Here is a 25,357-nt window from a genome sequence, read left to right on the forward strand (position 1 = left end):
TAAATTTGAATATTTTAAGGAATAATGATAATTATTCGAAAGAAATAATAATTGTTTTTTTTTTTATTGTAAAATGTTCTAATTTTCTACTGATCGACAAATGCTTCAAACTTTGGGAGAATAAAAAAATTAGAAAAATTTTTTAGTCTGTTGCAGAATGCTTAAAATTTTATATTTGATAGTAACAAAGAGAAGAAAGATGGCCAAGAGTGATGAAAAAGTAAGTCACACAAAATTTACCATATTTTATGCATAGAAATATAATACAATGTAGTTGATTTATGAATACATTTTATGTTTCTGGGTTAACGCATCTTTTTTGAAAAATTTAAGTCACGATAACTTTGCATAATATGCAACTAATAATACGTAATATGCATAATAATGTATAATACGTGAGTAAAAAATTCTTGCAGAACTCAGTATTTAAATATCATATATATTTTACTTTTCCACCGTAACTTTTTTCCAACGTAAGAATTAAAAATCCAGCAGGGAGGTAAAGATCACGTTTTTAAAATTAGAATCTCTAAAGGGTGCACAACATTTAGCATCCGAATATATTTGATAAAACTTAAAAAGTAAATTATTCGTGTATTCAGAAATCTGAGAATGTATAACGCAAAGCACGGAATACCTAATGGACCTCGAATAGAAATCCAGTGGAAACTACAACTGCACAGAGGAACGAATCGTGAATGTCCGCACCTAATAGGGGGATATTACCGGAATAAAATTTTTTGAGTTACATTTAATCTCAGCAATAACCGGCGTTGTTTGGCCGATTGCATCGGCTGTAAATGAGCGCGGGGCGGGTATAATGCGCTTGGCCCCGGAACGACCCGAACCAGGGAAGCACATTAATATACCTAATGGTACTCCGGAACTTGGCTCCGGCCAACCCCCGAGACAAAACTCCCTTAATTGTGCCACTTCCGTTCGAGCGAAAATTTAGCCGGTAACCGCGTTCACCTGCCGAGATTATTAACCAGCACCTGACGCGTACGTCTATTGATAGACAATGTTGGGAAATAATGTTCCACTTGAATAATGCAGAGTAAATGCTGTCGCCCATCTCTGCGCGCGTGTGTGCGCGCGTGTATGAGTATTTACTTTACACACACGCACACACACACACACATACATATACATATATATTTAAAAAGATAAATATTTTACGTAAAATAATAATATTATTCATTAACATATTTTTTTTAATTTCCAAAATAAATCTTTAACAGAGTCGTCTAGACATTTAATTTTTTAATTATCACATTCCTATAAGTATTTAGTGTTCTACTATTAAATTCTTTATATTACAGACCTATAAATATTAAATAAGTTTCTATTTTCTTTTAGACTAAAAATCGGATAATTAAAAAATTTAAAAATTAGATAGTTACATATGTACAAAAAATTTGAGACACATAAAAAAGTCATAAAATCTAAAAAAATATTTCCTCTCTATAAATCCAATTATATAAGGACTCAAGATATATATGCTAGGATTCCTGAAGCGCCCCTAAATTCACAAGTTCGCAAACTTCCAAAAATCTAAAGGTTTCCAAAATCAAAGGATTTGCGTGCTACATTATAAACTTGATCTGTATTAAATCCAAGGATTTAAAGTTCAGCAATGTAGAGATCTGAAAACGCGAGACTTTCCAAGAATTGAGATACGCAAAATTAACTGTGCAATGCTTCCACGGCTAAAAACAGCGTCGGACGGTGCCGGTTTTGCTATGCTTTATGAAGAAAAAAGAATCATATTGGCTCGCAAGAAAAGTATCGTCCACTGCCAACCAGTGCGTGTCACTCCCACGGCACCATTTAGTAACCCCCCAACTCCTCGTCTGTCTTCATCATTTATTCTCCGAGGGTGGCGTAATAAAGCTCGGCAGATATCAAGCCCGATAGAAGTCGGCGTAGCTGCAAAACGATCCCCGTGACTCGCTTATCCGGCCTTGTATGTAAATGTTGACATGTTTTCTGAAGCTGGAAACACACACATGCACACACGCACATGCTTACACACACGGTGACACACCTGCGCGCATGCCGCAAAAGGAAAGTCGTGTTATCTCATGTAAATCTTCACGGTAGCGCGATAAGCGTGAATTTCACCGCTCGCTTATTAATATTTATGTCCGGCGTTAAAGGGGTTGGCGAGGGCAAGCTAACGTCTACAGGCCACTTCAAAAGCCCCCGACTACATTTTCTTATTCATTTTCTTAATAGAACGATTACGACGCATTTACCGAAATTTCGGATTCTCTCTCGTGTCTCTTGAATTAAATCTTTAGATTTACAATATAAGATAAGTATTACGTGTTTTCAAATATATGAAAAAAAAGTTAATCTGCTTAACTGGACGCATCGAAATACTTAGAGATTAGATAAAAGAATTAAGAAACCTATTTAAGATTATTAAATTTGAATGTATCTATAAATTTAATTAAATTTACTATTATTGACTGTTAAAAATTCATAATTGGATATAAATAATATTTAACAATATTTAATCCTTTAATAAAGCCACTTATATTATTCTAAATTCTAAAAGTGCTAAAGATAGATTTAAAAAGCCTGAGAATTAAACTCAAGATACTTGACGATCATTATTATGCATCAATAAAATGCATAGAAATTGTATATATTTTTGAAATTAATAAAATAAAGGCAATACTCATAATCCTTTACCGAAATCAAACAAAAACCGTAAATGAAACAAAATATCTTGGCATAATTGCGTACATGTTTAATTTACAAATAATTATTCCGGTTATTCGTCTGAGAAATACACGAAACTATTTCGAGCCGCGAGAGGAAGTCTCGCTCTACAAAATGCACTGTGTTACTATGCACCCTGCTGCAACAAGCAAACCTAATTTACACAAACCGCAGGAAATGAACGCACGAAGGAGATGAAAGGGAGAGGAAAAGGAGGAAGGAGGACACGTTAAGGCTGTATTTCCATCCGCAGAGATAATGCCACTCTTTTATCTCGATTTTTCGGTACTAAATTAATATACTGTACGCCTGTGAGTAGCAGTACTTATTATTAAGGATTCACTGATATGTGTAGCTTCGTAAAGACTAAAATATTTATTTTAATTATTATTTACTAATTTTATCAATTTTTTATGATTTTGAATTCATTTTCGCACACAATATATACGACTCAAATAGAAATTAATAAATGGTAATTAATAAATAATTAAATAGTAGTAACTTATATTAATAGTTGAAACTAAATTGAGAAATATATTGAGATATATCAAGGGCTTCTAAATTATATAAAGCCAATAATAAATCAAAAGATGAAGCAAGAAAAGAAGAAAGCGATAAAACCTCGTTTTTTTTAGTCAATTTTATATAAAGTTTTCTTAACGCGTATTTAACGTGTAACTTAATCATTCGAACGTCAATTAAACTTTTCAAAATTACGAGTCTGCTTCTGTTAAACAAAACGAAAGAGATGATATTCAAAATATCCAAAAATGTATAATTGAAAAGCCGTATAATCAATAAATAAACAAAACGCGCGGAAACGTGACGGTATATGCATATCCAAATAAGCAGAAGTAACTAACTGAATATGACAGACACGAAAAAACATGGGTTGTTAAAACTTCGCGGCGCTTGCCGCATGATTCGCTAAAAATCTGCAATCACGTGATCTCGATGGAGGGGTGCAGGGAAGAGGATTAACGGACGGACAATGAACGGGCGATCCTGCTTGAATGGCGTGCTGAAGCGTACTCGAAACCGAGCCGAACAATTCACGCGTAATTCTCGTAACTGCGATATTCGCGTTTCACTGCGATTCCCGTCTCGACGAGGTCGGATTTGGCTTTCCTGCCCGTTTTCAAAGATCTTACTCAAGGCTCTCAGCGTGAATCGCGGAGAATTCGATTCATACATTTTACAAAATAATAAATTTTTATTCTTATATTCCATTCGACGTTTCGCCTCCCTTTTCAACATTATCTTATATAATTATTTTAATTGTCATGTTAACCACTTGAAAGCAGAATGGAATGATATAACGACGATGTATAATATAATCGGTTTTAATTTTAACACGCGTGATATTTATTATACAAGCCGAAGAGAAACAATACTTTTCGCCTCTCTTATAATGCCGCGTACACACTTTTCATGTTAATTACTTAAAGAAAATCTTAAAAATTATATGCGTTGCGGCGTGGGGAGGATTAGGTCATTAATCCTGTGGTAATTATAGTAACGGGAGAAAAAATAAAAAGAAATAAGGCTCACAATCTATATTTATAGTGCCACCTCAACCACCGCGGGACACCCGGTACATGTTGCATTAAGCGCCGCGCGACGCTGCCCCGCGACTAATTGGGAGCGGTTAATGAGGTGACGCATTTTTATTGTTCTTCCGGCTTGTTAAGCGACCTGTTTGCTTCCGTAACACGTACGCCGGGAGCCCCCGGGAAGGCGCAGGGATAGCCGGGAATCCCGCGGATATCCTGAAATTGTCCCGAATATCCCGCGCGAATCCCGGAAACGCCGGCGGAATATTTTTCGCGGCTTTGCCGACCCGGCGGATTATCGACATCGGCGCTACACACGTGCGTTTATTCGCACACGCGTCTCCGTTTAAATAAACGGAGCCGAGCGAATTCATAATTAAATCGGCTTGATAAATAGAAATAAATGGGTGGCAAGACAGTGGCGTTATCAACGGACACACCGAGTGAAATAATTCAGCTCGTAAAATATTATGCGGAAGATGAGTCTTACACAGAAAATGAATTAACCTGCCGAGTAATATTTTCGAATGAATTAAGTTGGAAAGTTAAATCGCGTCAAAGACACACGGCGGTTATGTATTCTTTCAAAATATGAAGAGTATGCGATGTCTCTGTGATTGGTTCCGTTTTAAAATATTATAATACCTCCTTGCAAAAATAAATATTATATAACTGTTAAATATTCTGTTAAATGTTTTAATTCAATGTAACAAATAATAAACACACAGAGTTGTAGATATAAAGGTTTGAAAATGTACAAACATTTGTCAAGTTAGAAATATCGAAAAATTGAAATAATATTCTAATAAACAGACGCAAACGCAAGGCTATATTGGTTTTTATGTAGAACTAAATGATCTGTTTGTTAAAACTGAATTGACCTTCATTTTTCATCGCTGAATGGTATGCAGTTTTAAATGTTACTTTAATCACCCTTTTAATATAGAGTTTCAGCTTGCTGATTCACATATATAATTGATATTTCCTACTTTTGTGAGTCAAATCATTTCTGCATAAAATTGTCTATTTAAAATTCGCTCTATCTTGTCCTAGCATTATTATAAAAGTCGTTTAACATGTTAATGACTGTGTATATACAGTACATCCCATAGAACTGGAACAGCTGCATATGTCGAGAACAATAATATAAATTCAGGGACAGTTAATATTTTATTGTTAGAATATTTCACGTTGGTAAAATAACGTTGAAAAATTTGCGAAACAAGATATGTAATCACAAATTTTTGCTAGAAAAGACCAGCGCACGAGTCAGTATTCATCGGTTATATTTATAAATGCGAAGATATGTTTAATGGCAACTCGTATAAATGTTTCATAAGCTACGTATTACATATAAACAAATGTCTTTAGTACATCGTATTTTTTTAATGTAAAAAAGATCTCTAACCTGATTAATGTGTGACGTGAAATGTCCGAATTTTCATCTATAAAAACGCATGATTATTTTTGCAATTTCGCATATTGCGTTTTAATGGATGAAATTTAAACGAATCCGAAATCACAATATACATATTTAAAGAGTCATTTTTTGAGTTATGGTGTTTTTTGAAGAGAAACTGGGAGACATCTCTCATGCGCGATAAAAATAATAAATAAAATATAAACGCGAGTGAATTCCAGTATTGTGCAATGCATTCTAAGTCTACGTTTTTTTTTCTTTTTTACGTTGAAAGTGGCTTTTGACGCATGATATTTGGTGAGAAGACCTCGCACAGGAATCAGGATGGAATTCTGGTCAGGATGAGGACGCGCGAGATTGACGGCTGCATTAAAAGGGCGACAGGCGAAAGATCTGAAAAATCCAACGCGCAGATATTGCGGCGTTCTCGAGATGTCGTGTTTTTCTATCGTATTCCGCGAGAGACTTTGCTTTTCAAAAATTTGATTTGATTGCGCGAACGATAGTTTATCTTATTGTTAGATGTATGTCCAATTGTATGTCCGATATGGACGATTCCACGCTATTTCACCTAAAATTTTCATAAATTTTTTTCTATGTTTGCAGACATATGTCCAATAACAACCTCACGTATTCATAATGCACGTATATCTCGCAATATAGTACAGCATTGACAGTTTTGACCCATTTTTTCCGCTTTATCAGAGGTTGCTAACCTAGCTTGAACGTAATATCCCTCAGGTTTTTCGTATTTCTTCAAAAGAAGCTATCTTGATGTCGAATCATTTGGCTATATATACACATATATATTATATAGTACATCGTGAGATGGTTAATTCATGGCAGCATTCCGCTCAATTTCTTGAGCTTTGACAACTCGAGCCTTATATACCTACTTACAAATGCATCTTCAATTTCAGTTGGTATACGTGATATTCTTCTCATTTTATATCAAAGATTTCTAGAAAATAATTTGTACATTATTTCTTTAATTATTTAGATAGAAATAAAACAATTACATTATTATATTTGCTTTAGAATTATATATTTTTTTAATAAATACAAGAACTACATATTTAAGCTGTAATATCGTTATTACACTACCTCAATTAATTTTAATTCCAGCGGTATATAGAATCATTTTGATGTTTAGGTTGTTCACCCTTGTTCTACGTAAATGTATGCTTACGTAGCGTTTACTGTACAAAACAAAGTTTAACTAATCTGTGAAACTGTTTCATGTTTAGTTTGTTATACCCGAAGTTTGCTCGAAAATTAATTTCAATATGATTGAATATTTCAGTTATTTATAGCTTAATCTTAATGCAGATTAATTATATCTAGTTTTAACTGTTTCTTCTTTTTTTAATCAGCGCATTCTTTGAAAAAGTAGACACAATAAACTTTAGCGTAAAAATTTAATATTATCTATTCGAGATAATATATTTCAAGATCAATTTTTAATTAACAAAAGAAAGGGCGATACTTACGTTTAATTATGCTTCAAAATTGACATTTGTATCGTTTATATCAAAATTTATACTATTTGTATCAAAATCATCTTTTTATTGCGACCTTAAAAGTTCAAAATTGCAGCGTCGTGTGCAACCGAAAATTGGTATCAATTAAATTGGCACATTCGGAAAATAGTCGAGTTCTTTTTCCAGAAGAGGAAGGAAGCGAAAAAGAGAAAGAAGAGATGGCGGAGAGCTGGCAAAAAGAGAAAAGGGAAGATACGCGACTTAGTTCGTGAAAAGGTATCGACGTTTGCCACGATCTGTCGTGGATAATGCATCAGCTGTTAGAGAGAATGTCTCCGCCGTTTCTTTTTTTTTTCCTCTTGCGGAGAAATACTTCCCGTGTCGAGCATTGTACCGGATTACTGAAAACACAGCCTCAATTAAATTCTTAACCAATGCGTGAAAAAGAACACGCTTCTTGACGAGGCTATTAATGTTAATTTTAATTTTAGAATATGGTCTGTTGCCCATGAAGATAGAAAGCTTCAATATTACATAAGAGGAATTAACATATAATATGTACGACTATAGAAATCAGCTATCTACTCAGACTCTTAGAAATCTATAATCAGTAATAATTCTTTAGATATATTGAAATATATAACTTTTCTAAATTTGTGTCTAAAACACTACATTTTTTAGTGTATAATAATTCCGTAAATTATTTCGTATAGTCTTTTCAATATTTCTCGATAATTCATATTATATTTACTGTTATATTATCATTATTACATGAAATCGCAACGTGTGACTTAAAATTGCCCATCAAGACACAAGGGACCTTTACGTGCGCAATACAATGCAATTACGGTTTTTTTCTTTATTCCGTGTGTGTATCTCGCGCAAGTTAACTTCCGCAAACATGCGACCGTTCGTAAATTCACGGTCACGTTCCGCGCGTAAAATACGCTCTCGGCGCTTTCGGGTTTATACATCGAGTTTAGGGTTCGTCGGCACCTTAAGGCCGGGATAAAGCGGTCCTTTGAATGAAACTCCTCTCACTGGAAGATTTATACGCGCCGCGCTGGGAAAAATCGAGCAGATAAGATAAGATGGTGCAACTACGTGCCAAAGAACACCGGGATCTACTTTGCGTAGATTGTTGGCAAATTCGTACAAATACATGAGATAGCTTCATAACGCCGGGCGTTACGTACGACGCCATGTACACGTGCACGTATAATGAATTTATGGCGTATCAGTGCTTAGAAAGGCTCAATTTTTCGCGGAAACGCAATCTTCGTGCAATATATGCAAAGTTATGTAAAGGTAAAGATATTCTTTCATATCCCGTGTAACAGATATGTAATAGATGAAATATGATCAGGCTGCTTCATTACTTTATAGAAGAAATATTTAAAACATGAAATGTAAAAATTTAATTACCAGTCGTTGCCCGTTTTGGAGACGTTCTGCCGCTTGCGTCCAGTTTGGTGAGGCTTTGGCTCGGCCACCATGTTCACATCTAAAAAAACAACGGTTTATTGATTAAAAAGTAATTTAAAAAACTACACAAAAATAAAATAGAAAGTGTCAAATGATTAATTAAATGTATTATATTAATTAATTGGACTTATATAAAGATATATACATTTTTTATTAAGTATACACTGAAAAAAAATACTTAGATCCAAGAAAATATTTTTTCACATAGTATCAACAATGGCTTATTTACTTAATATAATCACATATTTATTTAGAATTAGATATCTTTACTTAAATTAAGTAAAAATAATAATTTATTTAAATTAAGTAAAAATATCTAATTCTAAATAAATATGTGATTATAAATAAGCCATTGGTACTATGTGAAAAAATATTTTCTTGGATCTAAGTATTTTTTTTCAGTGTACATTATAATTACAGATCTGTTAATATGATTTATTAGCTAATTAATTAACAAACTCAAGTCTATTTCAAGTTTATCTTAAATCTGATAAAATGCACAGCAAATATTGATTTTATCTTGGCTATATGGAAAAGATGTATGTAGATTAAGCTTTAGAAACCTCGTTACGCTCGTTTTCAGATATATTACGTTAAAAATTCACGGTTTATCCAGACATATCAGCGTTTACTTGAAAAATAAAGGCGTCGCATAATAATGAGTGGCGCAGATTGTGAGTATCGACTCGCGGACACGACGCAGGGCTTGCGCCGGCGATAATAAACGCAAAGTGCGCTCTCATCGTTGCGCTGCACCGCTCCGCAGTCCGCCCGCGGCTTACGCGGATTAATAAAACGAAGATGGCCACGGCGAAGCGCGAAGTTTCCGCTCAGCGTTTCCGCAAACAGTTATTAATTTCGCTGCCTTTGAGCCAGCCCGTAGCGAGATTGATAATGAATGCGCCGCGACGTCGCGCGCGGCGGGCGATCAAGCGACAAGGATTTCGCATTCTTCTTCTTGTTTTCGTCGCGGCGGTAACTGAGACGGTCGGTCGCCGTATTCATCGTACAGAGTGATTCAAAAGTCGCGCAACAGGTGTGCAGGGATATTGATCCGCGCGCTGTTCTGCGCTGTGGCGGCTTACGATCGCGTATGTACGATAATTCCTCCGGACGTCAGCAACATGACAGATACGTAGATCAGAAGCCGCGAACTGTACGGAGTCATTAAGAGCTGCGAGAACAATCGCGCGCACTGTGACAAATGCAATTGTGTTTCCGCAAGAAAGATAAGGAATCAAGTTACAACTTGACTTGGACGATCGCATATAACAAACGTCAAGGAGCCGCACGCAGCGAGGCGATACGTGGTATACACTTCTGAAATCGAGGGTGTTTAGAGATATCGAGAGAGGAAGAAATATAGAATGCCAAAGAACGAAGATAGTGATACCTGCCGGAGGCAAGAAGATGGAACGGCAGAACCGATAAGGAAGTGTCAAGAGGAGGGAGGAGAAAAAGGTAAAAAGGAGGGAAGGCAAGGGAAGTGGGGAAAAAAACGATAGAACGAAGAAAAACTAATATAAAAGAAAAGAAACTAGTTCTTCACAATTCAATTGTCCTTCTATTCTTGCGATGAGATGGAAGAAATGGGAAACAAATAAAAATAGAACAGACAATAGGAAATTAGGCGGATAGAGTGTTTAAAAAAATTAATATTGCATAAAGAAGTGTATAAAAGAGATGATATATATACATACATGCTTGATTTTAATATTAATTTCCTCTTATATATTAAGTCAACTAGAAAAACTAGATATAAAAATATTAAGCCGAACGATTAAAATAAGAACGCGCGAATAATATATTTCTTTTCAATTTCGTTGAAATCGGAACTAGCAATTATTTTGGATAAAGTTTTAGAGCATAATCATAAATTCAGGAACACACCCTTTCCCTGCCACAAATCATTTCATCCCGAAAACATTTTCCATCACGCCCGCTACTCCTGCAAGACGTTTGCTCGTATCCGTGTCGCTAACTTCCGGACGTTCCGCAAACCGTTGAGGTCCTGTAGCAAGCCCCTACCACCATCCCTTCGCCATTCCAACCCCTTGGCAGAGGGGTAGTTTGTGGATGTTCCTTGTTAGAGTAGCGGGCTGATTCCGTTGTGTGCGCAGCGGTGCGCTTCGTCCTTTGTGTGAGCTAACCAAACACCCCCCTCCTCTCTCGGCGCCACCGCCCTGTACCTTATCCTCATCCCCCTCATCCTTCTGCTCCTCCATTATCGCGGCTACTTGCGCAAATTGTTTACACGTCGGTCCGCGAGCATTTCATGAGGCCGTCCGAAAATTGATGATTTGGTAGATGTTTGTTGCACTTTGAGAAGGTGGAGGAGAAAGGGTTGATTTATTAGAGAAAGAGGAGCTAAGAGTATCTCACGAAGCCACTGAAGACGCTGAATAAGGTTGCTTGAAGAGCTAAAGCAAAGTCAATCTTCGGTTTCACGTTAAATATCGAAATTTGTTTTATAAAGCTGCATTCTCATTTATTTTGTCTTTAAAAATTATAAATTTTGCTTCGGTGAAAATAAAATTGACTAAATGAGTTGGCCAATTGTTCGTAGAATACTCCAATCAATGAAATTCAAACCAACAGGAACTGGCAAGCGCAGATGTCTGTGTTGATACAATAATCACCTCGTGCATTTTTTGACAGTTTTATCAAGATATTGGTAATTCATGATATTTTCGTGCAGTATTTTTCAAGCCTGCGTCTTGCTTACGTGGTTTTTTGACAGTCAAGTGCCCAATAGATTGGCGTCTAAGAACGTGCAGACCTACCAAGAACCAGAAAATTCAAGTGCTTTCTTGCGTGAACGAAGTTTGAACTCGCTCTCTCGCCGTTTATAATGCAATGAAGCTGGTGCAATCGCTCGTCGCAGAACACTGCGGGCGATCGGCAAGCGCGCCAATCGCTTTCGCCAATTGTTTTTCTTGATTTAATTTCCCGCGGATCGAAATGCCCACGCGGATTGATTTATTGGTAATCCACTTCTACGCGCGGCGGAAGAGAAAATCCGGGCGTCAAGGGGTTAAATGCAGCGCGGCGGAACGAAACTCCCGACATTCGCCACCGCGACGCAGCTAATCGTTGCGGGCGTCGGCGTCGCCGCGAAGTTTAGTCGATACGCGGGTGTATGCGGATGCAGTAACGCGCGCGAGAGCAAGAGAGAGGGGGGAGAGAGAGAGAGCAGTAGTGACACAGAGAACGAGAAAGAGAGACACGGTGAGAGAACGGAAGAGAAGGAGAGAGAGAGAGAGAGAGACAGAGGAAGTCGAGTATCGATGTCATCTCCAGCACGCGGTTGAAGGGTGATTCCTATATCGCGTTGTGAATTGTTCCTCGAACTAACCGCCCGGCGGTTGAGCGAGCGACAGCGAATACGAGAGCGAGAACGAGCGCGGCGCGGGCGAGAGCGAGCGCGAGCGCGAGCGCGAGCGAAGCTGAGCGGAGTCTGTAACAGGCAGCGACGCTAATGGAATATGACAACGCGAGGCGAATAATAATCGGCCGTTTCTCCGTCGCCGAACTTCGTAATAAAACGAGCATTGTCTGTGACGTTTCGTCGCCGACAGCGTCGCGACGTCACGGCGGACATCGCCCCGCCGCGCCGCTCGCGGATTTTTCGCGGTGTTTTCACGTGCGCGTTCGTATTAATGATCCGTTAGCGTTAATGCACTCAATAACGATGTAACCCATTTGCGGTGGATCGTTCTACGAATTTTCCCATTGATGTAAAGTAGATTTTTCCTAAGAATAATCGGACTTTATTTTACTTTACGACTTTTAAGCACGCGGACACGTATTTTTGAACAATTTAGTAAGTATATATACGTAATATAATATCGGAACAAAATTTATCTGTCTAAAAATTTATATGTTTTCATCTGAAAAGCAAAAAAAACTAATTATAGTAGTGCGTATAATTTTTAATAAGGCGTTTTAGCAACCTTTAAAAAACTTGGCCATCTTATGGCGAATTTAAATTGAATTTAATGAAAATGATATGCGATTTAAATAAATAATTAATTTAAATTTTAGATGCATAAATTATACAATTTATATCCTTATCGAATTTCAAGTATTTAATTTTAAGCAGATTTTGCTTCAACAGATCAACAATTTAAGAATTAATGCTGCAGAGAGATTTCATATTAAAAATGTAAACCTTATGACAGATAAAATCATTCTTGACATTAATCAGGAGAACATAAACTAAGAATACATACCAGAAGCCATGGCACAGTTTACTTGAAGAAAAACCGAGATATTTTATTATAAATTGAAATACCTTTCTATTATTTTCAAATTAAAATCTTAATATTCTACTATTTTTCTACATATTGCAATCTATATAAATTAAATATTTGCTACAATTTGTAATGCATATATTAATTACAAACATACATATGTTGAATTAACTTGTACAATTTGTGCTACTTTGTAACATATAATGAATTTTATCATAATAATAATTTATATTATAACTATTTTTTAAATAAAATCTGCATTGAGCAGAAAGAAAAATAACTCCTCATTTAATTTACAAAATTGAAATAATTAAACACTCAAATGCACAGGAGTGCAATAAATTAAAATATTCGTCTACAGGTTTAAAGAATGCTAGGTATTTATTTAATTAGATGGAAATTTGTTTACCATTCAGATATTTATAAAAAATATTATATTTTATATTAAATTATAACCAAAGGAGTTAATTTATTAATTTGGTTTGTTATTGCGACAACGATTATTTTATTATTCAGTAATGTCAAGAATAATTGATAGACTGTGAAAATCGCTGATAATATGGCCTATTAATTTTATAACCGCGAGCCGTTAATCACAAGGGATGCCAAATTGTTAATTCATCAATTTATTTATGATCTTGCAGATCGAGTAATTAATGTTGCACGTGGGCTTGACCGGGCATATTTCGATATTCAATCGTATCGGAACGATAATTTTATTATGGAATTTACACAAGGCCGATAAATCTCGCAAAATACCTAACCGCGTAGCAATATCTAAACTACATTTATATTAACCCTCTGTCTGTATACGTGGGTCTACGGCGAGCCAAAATGGTATCTGCTCGTAATTGTAAAACTTGCGAGTCTGCCAGAAAACGTTAAATAAACGATGATTATCAAAATGACTATAAAATCGTCAACTACAATGTAGACAGATGTCACATAAATTTTTTCAGATTTTTCTAAATACTTTAAGGTAAAAGAAAACAGTCAAACGTGACAGACCCAATATGGATCTAATGGTCTAACGGTGCAAAAAAAATGTATACAGACGGAGGGTTAATCTATATATATATATATATATACGCTTCTTAATATAATTTGATAATGTTTTACTAGCTTGCACAATAAAGCAATAAATATTTAGTTAGACAACTCATGATACAAATAGATTTAAAAATGTTGTAGCTTAATAATTAATATATTTTATTTCTTTTGCATTAGAATTAATATATACAGATTATTTTAAAGATAGTCTATTTTTATCATTGCAGTCTTCGAATTGATTTATCTTATGCAAACATGATCGTATTATAAATTTAATTTCCTCAAAATCGAAATATCTCTGCAACATTCTCTTGAAATTATAATTCTAAGAGTAGAGCAATCTCTATTATCGTCGCGATAGTTAAATCGAAGATTAATTCGCGAAAGATTCTTTATTTTCAATCTCTTATGTGTGTGAGTCGTGAGCAGAAAAAAATACCTTCTTAGAGGCGTATTGATTTTGTTTTTCATTTTGGAGTTATCGGTAAAAGAAAAGAGAACTGATGCGCGCAGGCAGATATTCCGCATAAGTATAGATGAAGCCAATTAAGTAAAATAAAAAACAACAGTTGTGAGACAGGTCGGCGCGGCCTGTGATCCTCGTATACTACGCTCGCGGAACGCAGGACGGTGGAAGTTATCGCCGTGTACACGCGCGGTTACAAGTTCGACCGTTAAAAGCGCGCCCCGGGTGAGTTTCGTACCAGCCAGTGCGACTCGCTCGGCTCGACTCGGCCCCGGCTAGACTCGACATGCACGCATTACGCTATTAGCCCACGACACGACATCATTTCCATCGTTTCGCTACACTCTTTGCCGGGGTCGGGCCCCTTTAATTGCGCCACGTTATTTATAGCCGCAGTTAAAACTTGCTTTGGCCGTAGAGCGAAACAAGCGGGCGCTACCGGGTGTCTTCCCGGGCCTCTCTAACGGATGGATCGTTCGTCGCGGTCGACTTTGAGGCCGCGTCGTATAAATTATCCGGCAAATATTTTACTCCTCCATCTTGTTTAACCTTTCTTCTACCGAGGGGGTTAATGGAATTATCGCGGGGAGTAATTTTTCCGACGTATTTCAGTTCCACGTAGATAATTCTCTACGTCGTCCCGTATGTCATTCCCGCATGCGCATATCCCGGTAAACGTGAAATAAAAATCGCGCTTTCCATCCCTATTTCTTCCTAACGTGTATTCATCATTAGCGTCGCAGACCCGACACATTTTTCCTGTTAGCATTACCATTTTTTTCGTTCTTTACCGTTTATACCTTCCATATTTCCCTTTCTCAACTTTTTACGGTTACTTTCCATCTTTCCAACATTTCATTTCTCCCCGCGTCTCTTCATAACGTTTCTGCCGCAATATGTTTCGGCTCCTCATAGAAAATATCCTTTTTATATATTTCTTGCCCATTGAACAATGTTTCGTTACATTTCGCTGTTCCGTTTCGCTGTTCTATTTTCCTCTTTTTTACGATCTCAAGTTAGTCGAGCCGTAATTTTCCTAATAAGCTCTCTCGGTAAGTTTTAGTAAAGGATTTTCAAAGCGTAATCAACACGTAGAGCTGATCCACGTACACCGCATAGTAATTAAAGTAATAGTCAAGATAATTGACATCCCGACAATAACGTAGCCGACAATTTCTTCGCATCCTGATGAAAGAACTGATAAATAACAGCGCCGGCGGTGGCGTTAGCCGCCGTCTCTTTTAATCCCGCTAATCCCGCGGTCGAAAAAAAGGAATCCGCGAATTCGCGCTGGTTGCCGCGAAAGGGCCCGCGGGGGCTAATCGTGGTGGGGCCCTTTGTCGACGGAAGTCCTTTTGTTTACCCCGCACGCGGCGTAGAGAAGGGCGAGCTCTGAAACGCAAAAAAAAAGAGGTAGGCACTTATTAAGCAAGCCCGGCTTTGTGCGAGCCTTCAGCCATGCCTCCCTTCCTCTTTCAGGGATGAAGGCGGGAAGAGGGGCGTCGCGACGTCCGCAGACGGATTGACCGGACGGTAGTGCTCGGACGGGCGCGATGCAACGTAAAAGGACTCCGCATTTCTGTTGAAATGCCCGGCTCGAAATGTGGCTGGCGTTCAATACGGCGCGCGCGGGCTTGAATGTGCCGGCCGCTCTCAATGGCGCCGCGCGCTGCACCGCGTAAGGGATGGTACAGCGATTTAATTTAACTACCTCATCATAATTTATACGTCTTCATTGGCTGATTAGAATCATTGTAAGATATCCAAATCTTCGAGAAGAATAAGCGAAGATTTAAAATACATATTTCAGCAATAAATTAATTACTACTATGTTGCATTCATATAAAAATATAGGTATTATTATTAGTGTATTAATATCCAATCAATGCAAAAAAACATCTCTGTATTATAAAAAAGATGCAATATTCGATATTTTAAGTATATCAGAGTATATTCGTGCAAAAAAAAGGTTCCTTTTTGTAGAACTAATTATTCGCGAAAATGTCTTGATAGATTACACAACGTAATCTTATATTTTTAAGTAATCGTTGCCCTACATATATAAAATATAAAAGAGCCAACCAATTTTAGAAAGTTTAAAAAAGGTAAAAAACCAGCGAATTCAAGAAGTCAGGAATTCAGAGTCAGGAAAATTTTCAGGTTTAAAATTCTCCTGTTTTTAAAAAGTTTCGTGTGGTCCGAAAATATTTTACTTCTTTTCATTTGCATTTAAATATCATATGTTATAAATTGCTGAAAAGGCTAATTTTTTCCGAAAGGGGAAAAGCTTAAACTAGTTCTTTCTATCTTTCTCTCTTTTCGTCCTTTTGGACTTAAAAATTTGCTAGAAAAAGAATCATCGTCGTTATTTAAACGTTGACATGCTCTCATTGAGTCTAAATATGCGTTCTTTACGAACTTAAATTTGCATGAAGAAAACTCTTACTGGTACATATGTGTCATATGTATATTATTTAGTCTTGATTTAAAGAATGTAATCTCTCTAGAAATTATTCGTTTTTTTATCTGTCAAACAAATCTAGTTTATTAATACAAAACTATAATACGATTATTAGTGTATTAATATCTGATCGATGTAAAAAAAAATAAATAGCTATATATATAAAAGATGCAACTGCATATTGCAAATCAGTGTATTCGTGTAAAAAAAGCAGATCTCTTTTTGCAGAGCTAATCTCCATTCCCAGCGTAAATTATTTAAATGCTGCGATGCGGAAGACAAAAAGATTTTCCTTGTCGCGGCGCGGCCGTACGTTACGCGAAATACGGAAAGGGAGACCGGGGGAGCGCAATATTTCATCGACACGATCGTCCTGCACAATATAAAGATAGCAACGAAATTCGCCGTCAACTTCACTTCAACGGGTTAGCGCACGGCGTTTTCCATTGTTGCGGGCGGCAGAGAGATGCCGCTCTATCTAGTCCTACATACTTCGGCAAAGAGTAACGCGAAAACGTGAGCGTGGCCATAAATTCAAACGGTCTCTCGACGACAGCCGTCGCGGGACCGGCGCGGCGCGGTGGTCCCGCGAAAGAGAACGCTCTCTCTCTCTGCAGCTTCCGACATCGACGCGCGCCGTATAGCGCATAATCGCGTCGTCCGCGCGCGCCTCCCGCCTTTTGTAACTGCCAACGGGCCAATCTAAGTGACGTACGGCTTCGCGCGACCCCGCGACCTCATACCGCGCGCTACCATAATCATTTCATACACAATAGTCGGACGCCGCCGCCGCGCCGTTCGCAACGAGGAGCGCGCGTCCCGCGCGCGCGGCCGCCCGATGCCGCGCCGCGGTGCGGAGGATCGGGGGTGCGGTGCGCGGCTGCAAGAGTAATGGATGCAATTTGTAGCCACCTCCGCACCTCCTCCTGCCCCCCTCCACCCTTTCGTCGCCATCGCCCCTCGCATTCCAGGGCAGCCAGGGTGCTGCACGCAGGGCGATATGCGAATTTACACGCGTGCCGCTTTGGGTCCGCCAACCCTTTGGTGACCCGACGCTCGCGAAGGTCGCGTCCCGCGACCCTCCGCGCTCTTGTTGCCACCCGGCATGGACACGCAACGGGTAAAACTCAATATAAGTCGGAGAATAAGTTTAAGAGATTTTTAATTGCTCCACGACAGATGGTCAGCATTCATTATGTTTTACTGGGAATCGCGAGACTAGACTTCCTGATCGATAAATAGTCACGGTTCGTAACGAGGATAACGCGAATTCCGTGTAATGATGGTCGACGTATTTTATTTTCTAAATGATTGATCCCTGGAAATTTTTTAACGTGGAGGATGAAGGAAGATACACAACTCGCTGCCATATGATTAATCTCATTATCCACGTTCTACGCTGTTCAGAGACCAACTCTCTCTTTCTCTGTTTAGAAAAAATAAAATTTTAATTAATTATCTCATCTAAAGTAAATTCTCTCGAAAATATTAACATCGATAGAACGATGTAATTTGTTAATTAAAAACCAACAAGCTCCGTGTGCTTTTCGATTTTAATACACGTAATTCCACGTTGCTACAATTTCTTCATGTAATAATGCAATATATGTATATAATATATATGTATAAATATACATGTATATATATATATATATATATTAATTTATGTTTATGTCTCAAAGAAACAAAGCGACAAGTATTTCCAGATTCATCGTCAGCGCTTGGAATTTCGCAAAATAGACGATACATATTCCGCGCGTCCACCTCGCAGTGGACTCTACGATACAACGTAAAAAATATTCGGGGTCGCCGTGGGTCGAATCGATAGGGTTAGAATTTAGTTGGGTGGTCCATGGGGGGCGGGCGAGCGTACGTAATTACATGGAAAAAATTCCAGTCAGGAGGCGAGCGTTCTCGTTGTTGAGTTAGAGTCGCGTTGCGTGGCGTGCCCGGACTTAGAAATCGGTCCAGCCAATCAGCCAATCACGTACCCACACCGTGGTTGCCTTCCGATCGCTTGGCCCTATACCGAAATCTCGGCGGGCCAATCGAGCCGCGCCGGCACGCTTCCGCTAAATTGCGCGCTATTTTTAAATATTAAGTCCGCTCCCGGCCCGGAGAATGCCCGTTCGACCGAAACTTGCCGACATTCAGCTCGAGTTTACGGCGGTTAATTCTTATCGGACGTCGTTAAACGACGCGTTCCCGGGGATTCCGCTCTAAGCCCGCTGCAAGATGCCGAACGTAAGATCACGTGAACTTATGTGGAGAGAAATAAAGTTTAAAGTACGACTTTTATTATGTTGCATTTAACACTTATGTCACGCGTTCTCCGAGAGGTAACACTGTGTAATAATATATTTCTTTCTTTTCTCAGTGTAACAAGATTTACTTATGCTTTGCATCCACCTGTCCCTTCATCTTCAACCTCAACATGAAACCTGATGACGTTGTTTCGCTAGAAGCAATCGCGTCGCCAACGGTGTGAATTTTTCGTAACGCGACTCCGCGTCTTAAATCGAAGCGGTTATCGTATCGATACGGAATAAGGTCGAGAGCTCCTACGGGGAGCGAGAGGGTAAGAAGTTTAAAATGTGTCGCTGGACTAGGAAGTTCGTCATTTAATTTTCCATCACTTTGTATTATCCAACGGGGCTCCCTAGGCGTACCGCATTAGTAAGCAGGGAATAATATCGATACAACGAAGTTCGGAATTCGAATCGACTTTGCGCGACGCATCGGAGCTACTTTCGCGTTATACAATATTAATGCACGCGCGTCACTTTAAAATACAAACACTTTGGACTCGCGCGTGAATAATGCATACCCTCCCTCCCCCTTTTCTCCCCCCCCTTCGCGGTCTCATTACCGATTCGCCTCGTTCTCCGACTTATATTCCGCGAATCATCCGTGAGTTCCTACCCTTTGATTTCGTACTCCCCGTGCGACTCGCGCCCGAAAAATTATCGTCGCATAGTCCCCGGCCCGCCCCACAAATTTCTAACGTAACACTCGAACTTCTCTCGGTGACCCCGTTTGTAGATCCTCCCACCGGACTATCCGCAACTATCTAGGCGTCTGGGACGTGTCTGACATTCCACGATAAAATGTGTTGCGGCATACATTAAAAAGTATCCAGAATTCCGTGCGGCATCGGTAGTGCAAAGTAGTTTGTACGTAGAAAAAAATGTAGAATAAAATTTCTTTACATTTTGCAATTTTGCAAAAATACTGATGATAGGAATCCTCGAAAGTGCTATCTTTCGTCAGTTTCAAATCAGGACATCCTTTAACAATTTTGCGATATAAACCGTCTCAACAGCGGTTGTTAAAGTGCAAACAAGGAAATTTTCAATTCTATCTGATAAAAAATGGTTTAATATAGAAATTATTTTGTCATCTCGACACCTTGCGTGCTCAATTTTCCGAAGAATAACCGCGAGATTGAAGTCTAGGCTGGTCATAGATTGCTTCGTCTGGACATTTGACTCGGAGATGGATTTGCCTCTCCTTGAAAAATACAATTTACGTCGTTCATCGGGAAAAAAAAATAATATCGAGATTATCGAGAAACGCGACACCCCCGGGATGCGCGTCGCTTCGGGCGGGCTTTCCGTATTATCGCTCGTGGACGACGCGCAAATTGCCAAACTTTTCACGCCCTGCTGTTATTGTTATTGTTGTCGTCGAGATAATTACGTGGCGGCGGCACAATTAAATCGTACGATAATATCGAGTTTCGGTATCGACCGTGCCCTGATCAATGGCGCATTCGCCGGCGTAACGCTTGTGTCGCATCGCGCGCATATATACGTATTAACGCTTTAACGACAAATATAACATTTCGCCTGAATTGCGCGTGAACTCACGGTGATGCTCGTGCACGCGCGCAATTTACGCACTCGCGCGTCGCCGTCGCCGGAAATTATTCACGAGCATGAACAACGTTCGGGGCTTCATTTTTAGCGATATCCTTTGATCATGCGGCGTCAAATGTTTACGAGATACTCGATAGACAAAAAGGGTGAAAATTATAAAAGTCGTGGTATAAAAGTGATGGGCGGAAATTGGATTTGGTTTCTACAGCGTATAGGAATGATTCTGCAAAAAATAATCTTGGCCAATTTCGGTCAATTCGTTAAAAAAGTCCCGTAGTTTATAATCATATAAAGAGAGAAACGAAAGAAGCAATAACTATACTTGGACACTTGAATAACCATGACTATGTTTCATTAATTTTCTGTAAGTTTGCAAAAATGCAAAATTTTAAACACAATTATAATTTTTCGCAGTTAATATCTATCAAAAGCAACGCATGTTTTTTATAAGATAATATTTTACAAATATTCTTAATATTGTAAGCTAGTAATTTTATGAAGCCAGTAATTGCTAAACGTAATAATTTAAAGCCAATCAATTAAGAAGATAATTGCAGAGAGGCAACAAAATGACACTTACTTTCGTATGGAAAAGAGAGAAAAGCTAATATAAGAGCAAGGTCTCTGTAAAGATTAGAATTAAATTTCACTAGACTTCCTCTGACTGTAAAATAAGAAAATATATAAGACGAGCAGTTATCAACTTTGTACACTTGGAATACTCACGACAAATGCAAAATTGAATTTTTCAAAAGTCCATTTAAGAAATACTATCTTAAAAATGTGAAATACCGCGCTTTTTTTCCTATGCAATAAGCTAGGATCTTTAATTCCGCGATACATGGATCGTTATTGTGCACATCGTTCTTGCTACGATCGTTCTACAATGAAAAAGCAGAGAGGAGCGACAGCGACGTGACTTTTGAAAATTGCATAAGAAGGCACGCGCGGGTAGGGAAAGGAAAAGGGAAAGAAGCTAGATGTTCCCTCGCAAATGTCATTACGGGCGTGCATTTCGTTGCTAATTACAGCGAAATACCCGCGAGGCCTGTCCTTTCCTCGGTTAATTAGTTAAACTCCCTTCCCCCTGCTCCCGCCCCCGGTGGTGATAAGCCGGAGAATTTTGTCCTTAACGAGCTGCGCACGCGGCTCCTTTAAGGGACAATGACGAACCGCCGTGGCGTTATCCACCGAGAGGGCGAGAACGATGTTTGTACGCGCCCGTCGTAAAGGCTGTTTTACGCGTCGCGAGCAGGGAAGGTGAGTCAAGTGCGCGGGTTACTCGGTTGGGTTGTCGCCGTGAGTGCCGTGTGTTCCAGAGAGAAGGAGAAGCCAAGCCGAGTGCTTAGGTTATTTGTCGCAAGCTGGAGAGCGTGTCCTCCGTATAAATATCTATACTCGTTTAAAATCAACGTCAAGCCAAGCAGAAAACCTACATTCACCTCGGATAGTAAACTGGATGGCAAATCCCAGCAAATAGACAAAGAGAAAGAGAGAGCTATGCATTTAAAAAAAAACAGTCGCCAGACTCCGTGCTTCAACCTCGTTTAAGATGCTCTAACTAAGAATATCGTCGTCATTAATCTGATCATCAGAGAGTTATTTCTCTATTATCATACAGTTATTTTCCGATATCCATGATATTTTTAAGTGTGCATTTATGAGAAAACCGATTTTTTAAACGTCATAATCTCAATTTCTCTAAAGGACCTAAATTAACGATTTTACAATTCGCATTAGATATCGTTAAATTTAACTCGTCCCATATCTCTAGTTACATCTCTATGTGGCAGGTATATAAGCAGCATTCAAAACTTAAACATTCTCGTCTAATACTGAATATGATGCAAGGTCTTTTTATGTCAACTAATTTTTACAGCACAGTGTTCGATTATTACGCTGAAATATACAAATATGCAACTATATATTTAGCACTATTTAAAGAGATATTCGATGCACTTAATATGTCTGCACTTAACCAATTTCGTGATGGTAAAAAAAAAACAAAATTAAAATATCATTTCTAGAGCTGAATGCAGAACTTTATGATGTTTTAACAAGATTTCTTACTTTACAAAAGTTTAGAAAGTAATTTATTGAACAATTTCAATTTTCCATATTATTTTTCATTAAGAATAAAATTTACATGAAGTACAAGAATAAACAATTAACTGTAATATTCTGTCATTTTATACAAAGTTAATCTATTTTCTTTAGTCGATGGATTTGTTACATTCTAAAAGCACAGTAATACATGTACAGTATATCTGTAAGTGAACAGCGTTCTTATCCTATCCCATAGAAAATTCAGGTAATAAACCACATATTTGACTCGCTTTTCTAATAAATCAGAAATAAGAACTGCCGTCGGAAACGCATTTGCATATCATTGTCTCGACTGGTAAATCGCAATGCCGAGCGGGCATTGCGAGCATTACTTTCGAGCGCAACGCGTAGTCGAAATGAATGTTCTGTTGGGAACGCATTTCGGCGGTTGCGTTGCGAGCTGCATAGCGAGTTGCACTTTAGGGGCTTCGATGATGACCATCGGGATTTGTTCGATTATTGCGTATGTTATTATATTTCTCATTATATTAACAAGCCCCGATGTAAAAAGGGGGCATTGTCTTACTGTGTTTAGCGATGTCGATTAAATGTCGAGAAACAGCAAATTAAGATTTTTTTCCATTTTGCGATCGATTTGCTCTACAGTTTTCAATTGCATAATTTAAACTATTGTCTGTCTTCAGTTCATAATCTTCAAGGTAAAATATAATAATTGCATTTTAACATCTTTCTTGTTCGATTTGTTATTTAAGGCGAAAATTATTCTATGTCTACTATCTATTGTTACATAACAGATTACAGCATAGTTCCATTACGATGAACATTTGTAGAATATAATTTTCACTTTAATAAAATCTCATTGAATTGCGAGTAATATACCAATTCATGCATAATTCTATAATAGAATTTGTAATAGAATTTCATAATATATATTAATATATTACTATAAATTATGTATATCTTACTGTAAAAAAATGTATACAGAAATAATAGCATTGTTCATATTTGTTTCATTTCTAAACATTTTTAAGTATTAAGGCATATTTCCGTCTTTTAAATTACGAGAAATATTCAGATGTTTTCGTGTCCTACATGATAATATTTGCACATTAAATCTTATAATGAGCCATGCGAGTATTGGGCGTGAGACTATAATTATAATTGTATATACCTATACACACACAAAATCGTTATACACAGTGGAATTTCCATTATCCAAACTAATAGGGATACAAGTGTTCGCAGATAAACGAATTTTCGGATAATAGATTAATTACTTCTTTCTGACAACGAATTTGGTTTATTTTAGAAAGAAAATCAGCGGAATTGATAGTTTATTTATATGTTTACGCATCTCCTGCATCACCTCTGCTAAATCACAAGCTATTTCGTATATTTAGCCGCGTGAAATTGCATTATCTTTGTGCCTCCGGCTCTTTTATCCGATGTATATGTTCCTAAATAAGGTTGCACGTTTTATCTCGAAAGTAAACAATGCGCGAAATAATAAGGAAATATTCTGTTCGGATAATAGGACGTTCTCGAATGAGAGCGTTCAGATAATAGAATATTCGGATAATGGAGGTTCGATTAATGGAGGTTCCACCGTACTGTGTAATTCAATACAGAAGTCGTACGTGTATGCCGCCGCCGCCGCAACCGTGCCACAGAGCAATCGCATACGGGAAACAGGGCACGCCTGAAAATTCTGAAATCGGCTTTGTCGTTTCGTCAAGAAAAACGCAAATCGAATGGCAATTTGGATGGGAAATCCACTCGTGCTTAACGAGAAAAAGCGTTTCGCGTCCGGGGGCGCCCGGGGAAAGTTGGCGATGATGGTAACGGTGGCTGCACCTTGACACGGACACACTTTAAGTTTCCCGACGTGTCGGTATCAATAAGACCACCCGCTAGACTCCGTAAATCTCGCCGCTCCACGTAATCTGGCAATCGAAGTTTTCTAATCACGCGAGACATCGCCGAATGGACTATCGATATGCAGTCAGGGGGGTGTCGAGGGCGAGTTGCATGAAATATGACTTCTACGGCTCCTCGAAATCACTCCGCTAATGTTACGTTACTTTCGTCACGTCGCAATTTGTCGCGTTCTCGAAAATCCATTAAGTTAATTACTGTTTTTCTTGAGGCTCGTGGGTGTATATATCTTTTTCCTGTTGTTGTAATAATAAAATTCTTTAGAGCGCGGAAGAAGTATGTGTACTCCGACATTTTAGAATAGGATTCACTTAACATGCTTCGGAACATCTCATTAATTTGCATTAAGTCGAATACTTATAATTGCAATTAAGCAGACAATCCAAAGCAAGACAAATAGCCATTAAATTTTGTTAACAAAACTAGCATTTATCCGGTAATTTTATTAATACAGCGTGTACCATTATAATGTAAGACAAGAAGATTAGGCTCGCACATTATGTATATTTTTATCCGAGTATTTGCGAGGAACTCTATCATTCAATTACTTTCAAGCCAGATAAACATTAGTGCATATA

General features: G+C 38.1%; 1 protein-coding gene across 1 annotated transcript in view; it reads right to left on the reverse strand.

The window, feature by feature from the left end:
• Positions 1 to 25,357, reverse strand: part of LOC139819494 (uncharacterized) — a 76,026-nt gene that overhangs the window by 31,026 nt on the left and 19,643 nt on the right. The window contains exon 3 of the mRNA XM_071788860.1: positions 8,610 to 8,688. Coding sequence (XP_071644961.1) covers positions 8,610 to 8,688 — 79 coding nt within the window. The remainder of the gene's footprint in view (positions 1 to 8,609; positions 8,689 to 25,357) is intronic.

This window comes from Temnothorax longispinosus, chromosome 9 (genome assembly GCF_030848805.1).
Source record: "Temnothorax longispinosus isolate EJ_2023e chromosome 9, Tlon_JGU_v1, whole genome shotgun sequence".
NCBI lineage: Eukaryota > Metazoa > Arthropoda > Insecta > Hymenoptera > Formicidae > Temnothorax > Temnothorax longispinosus.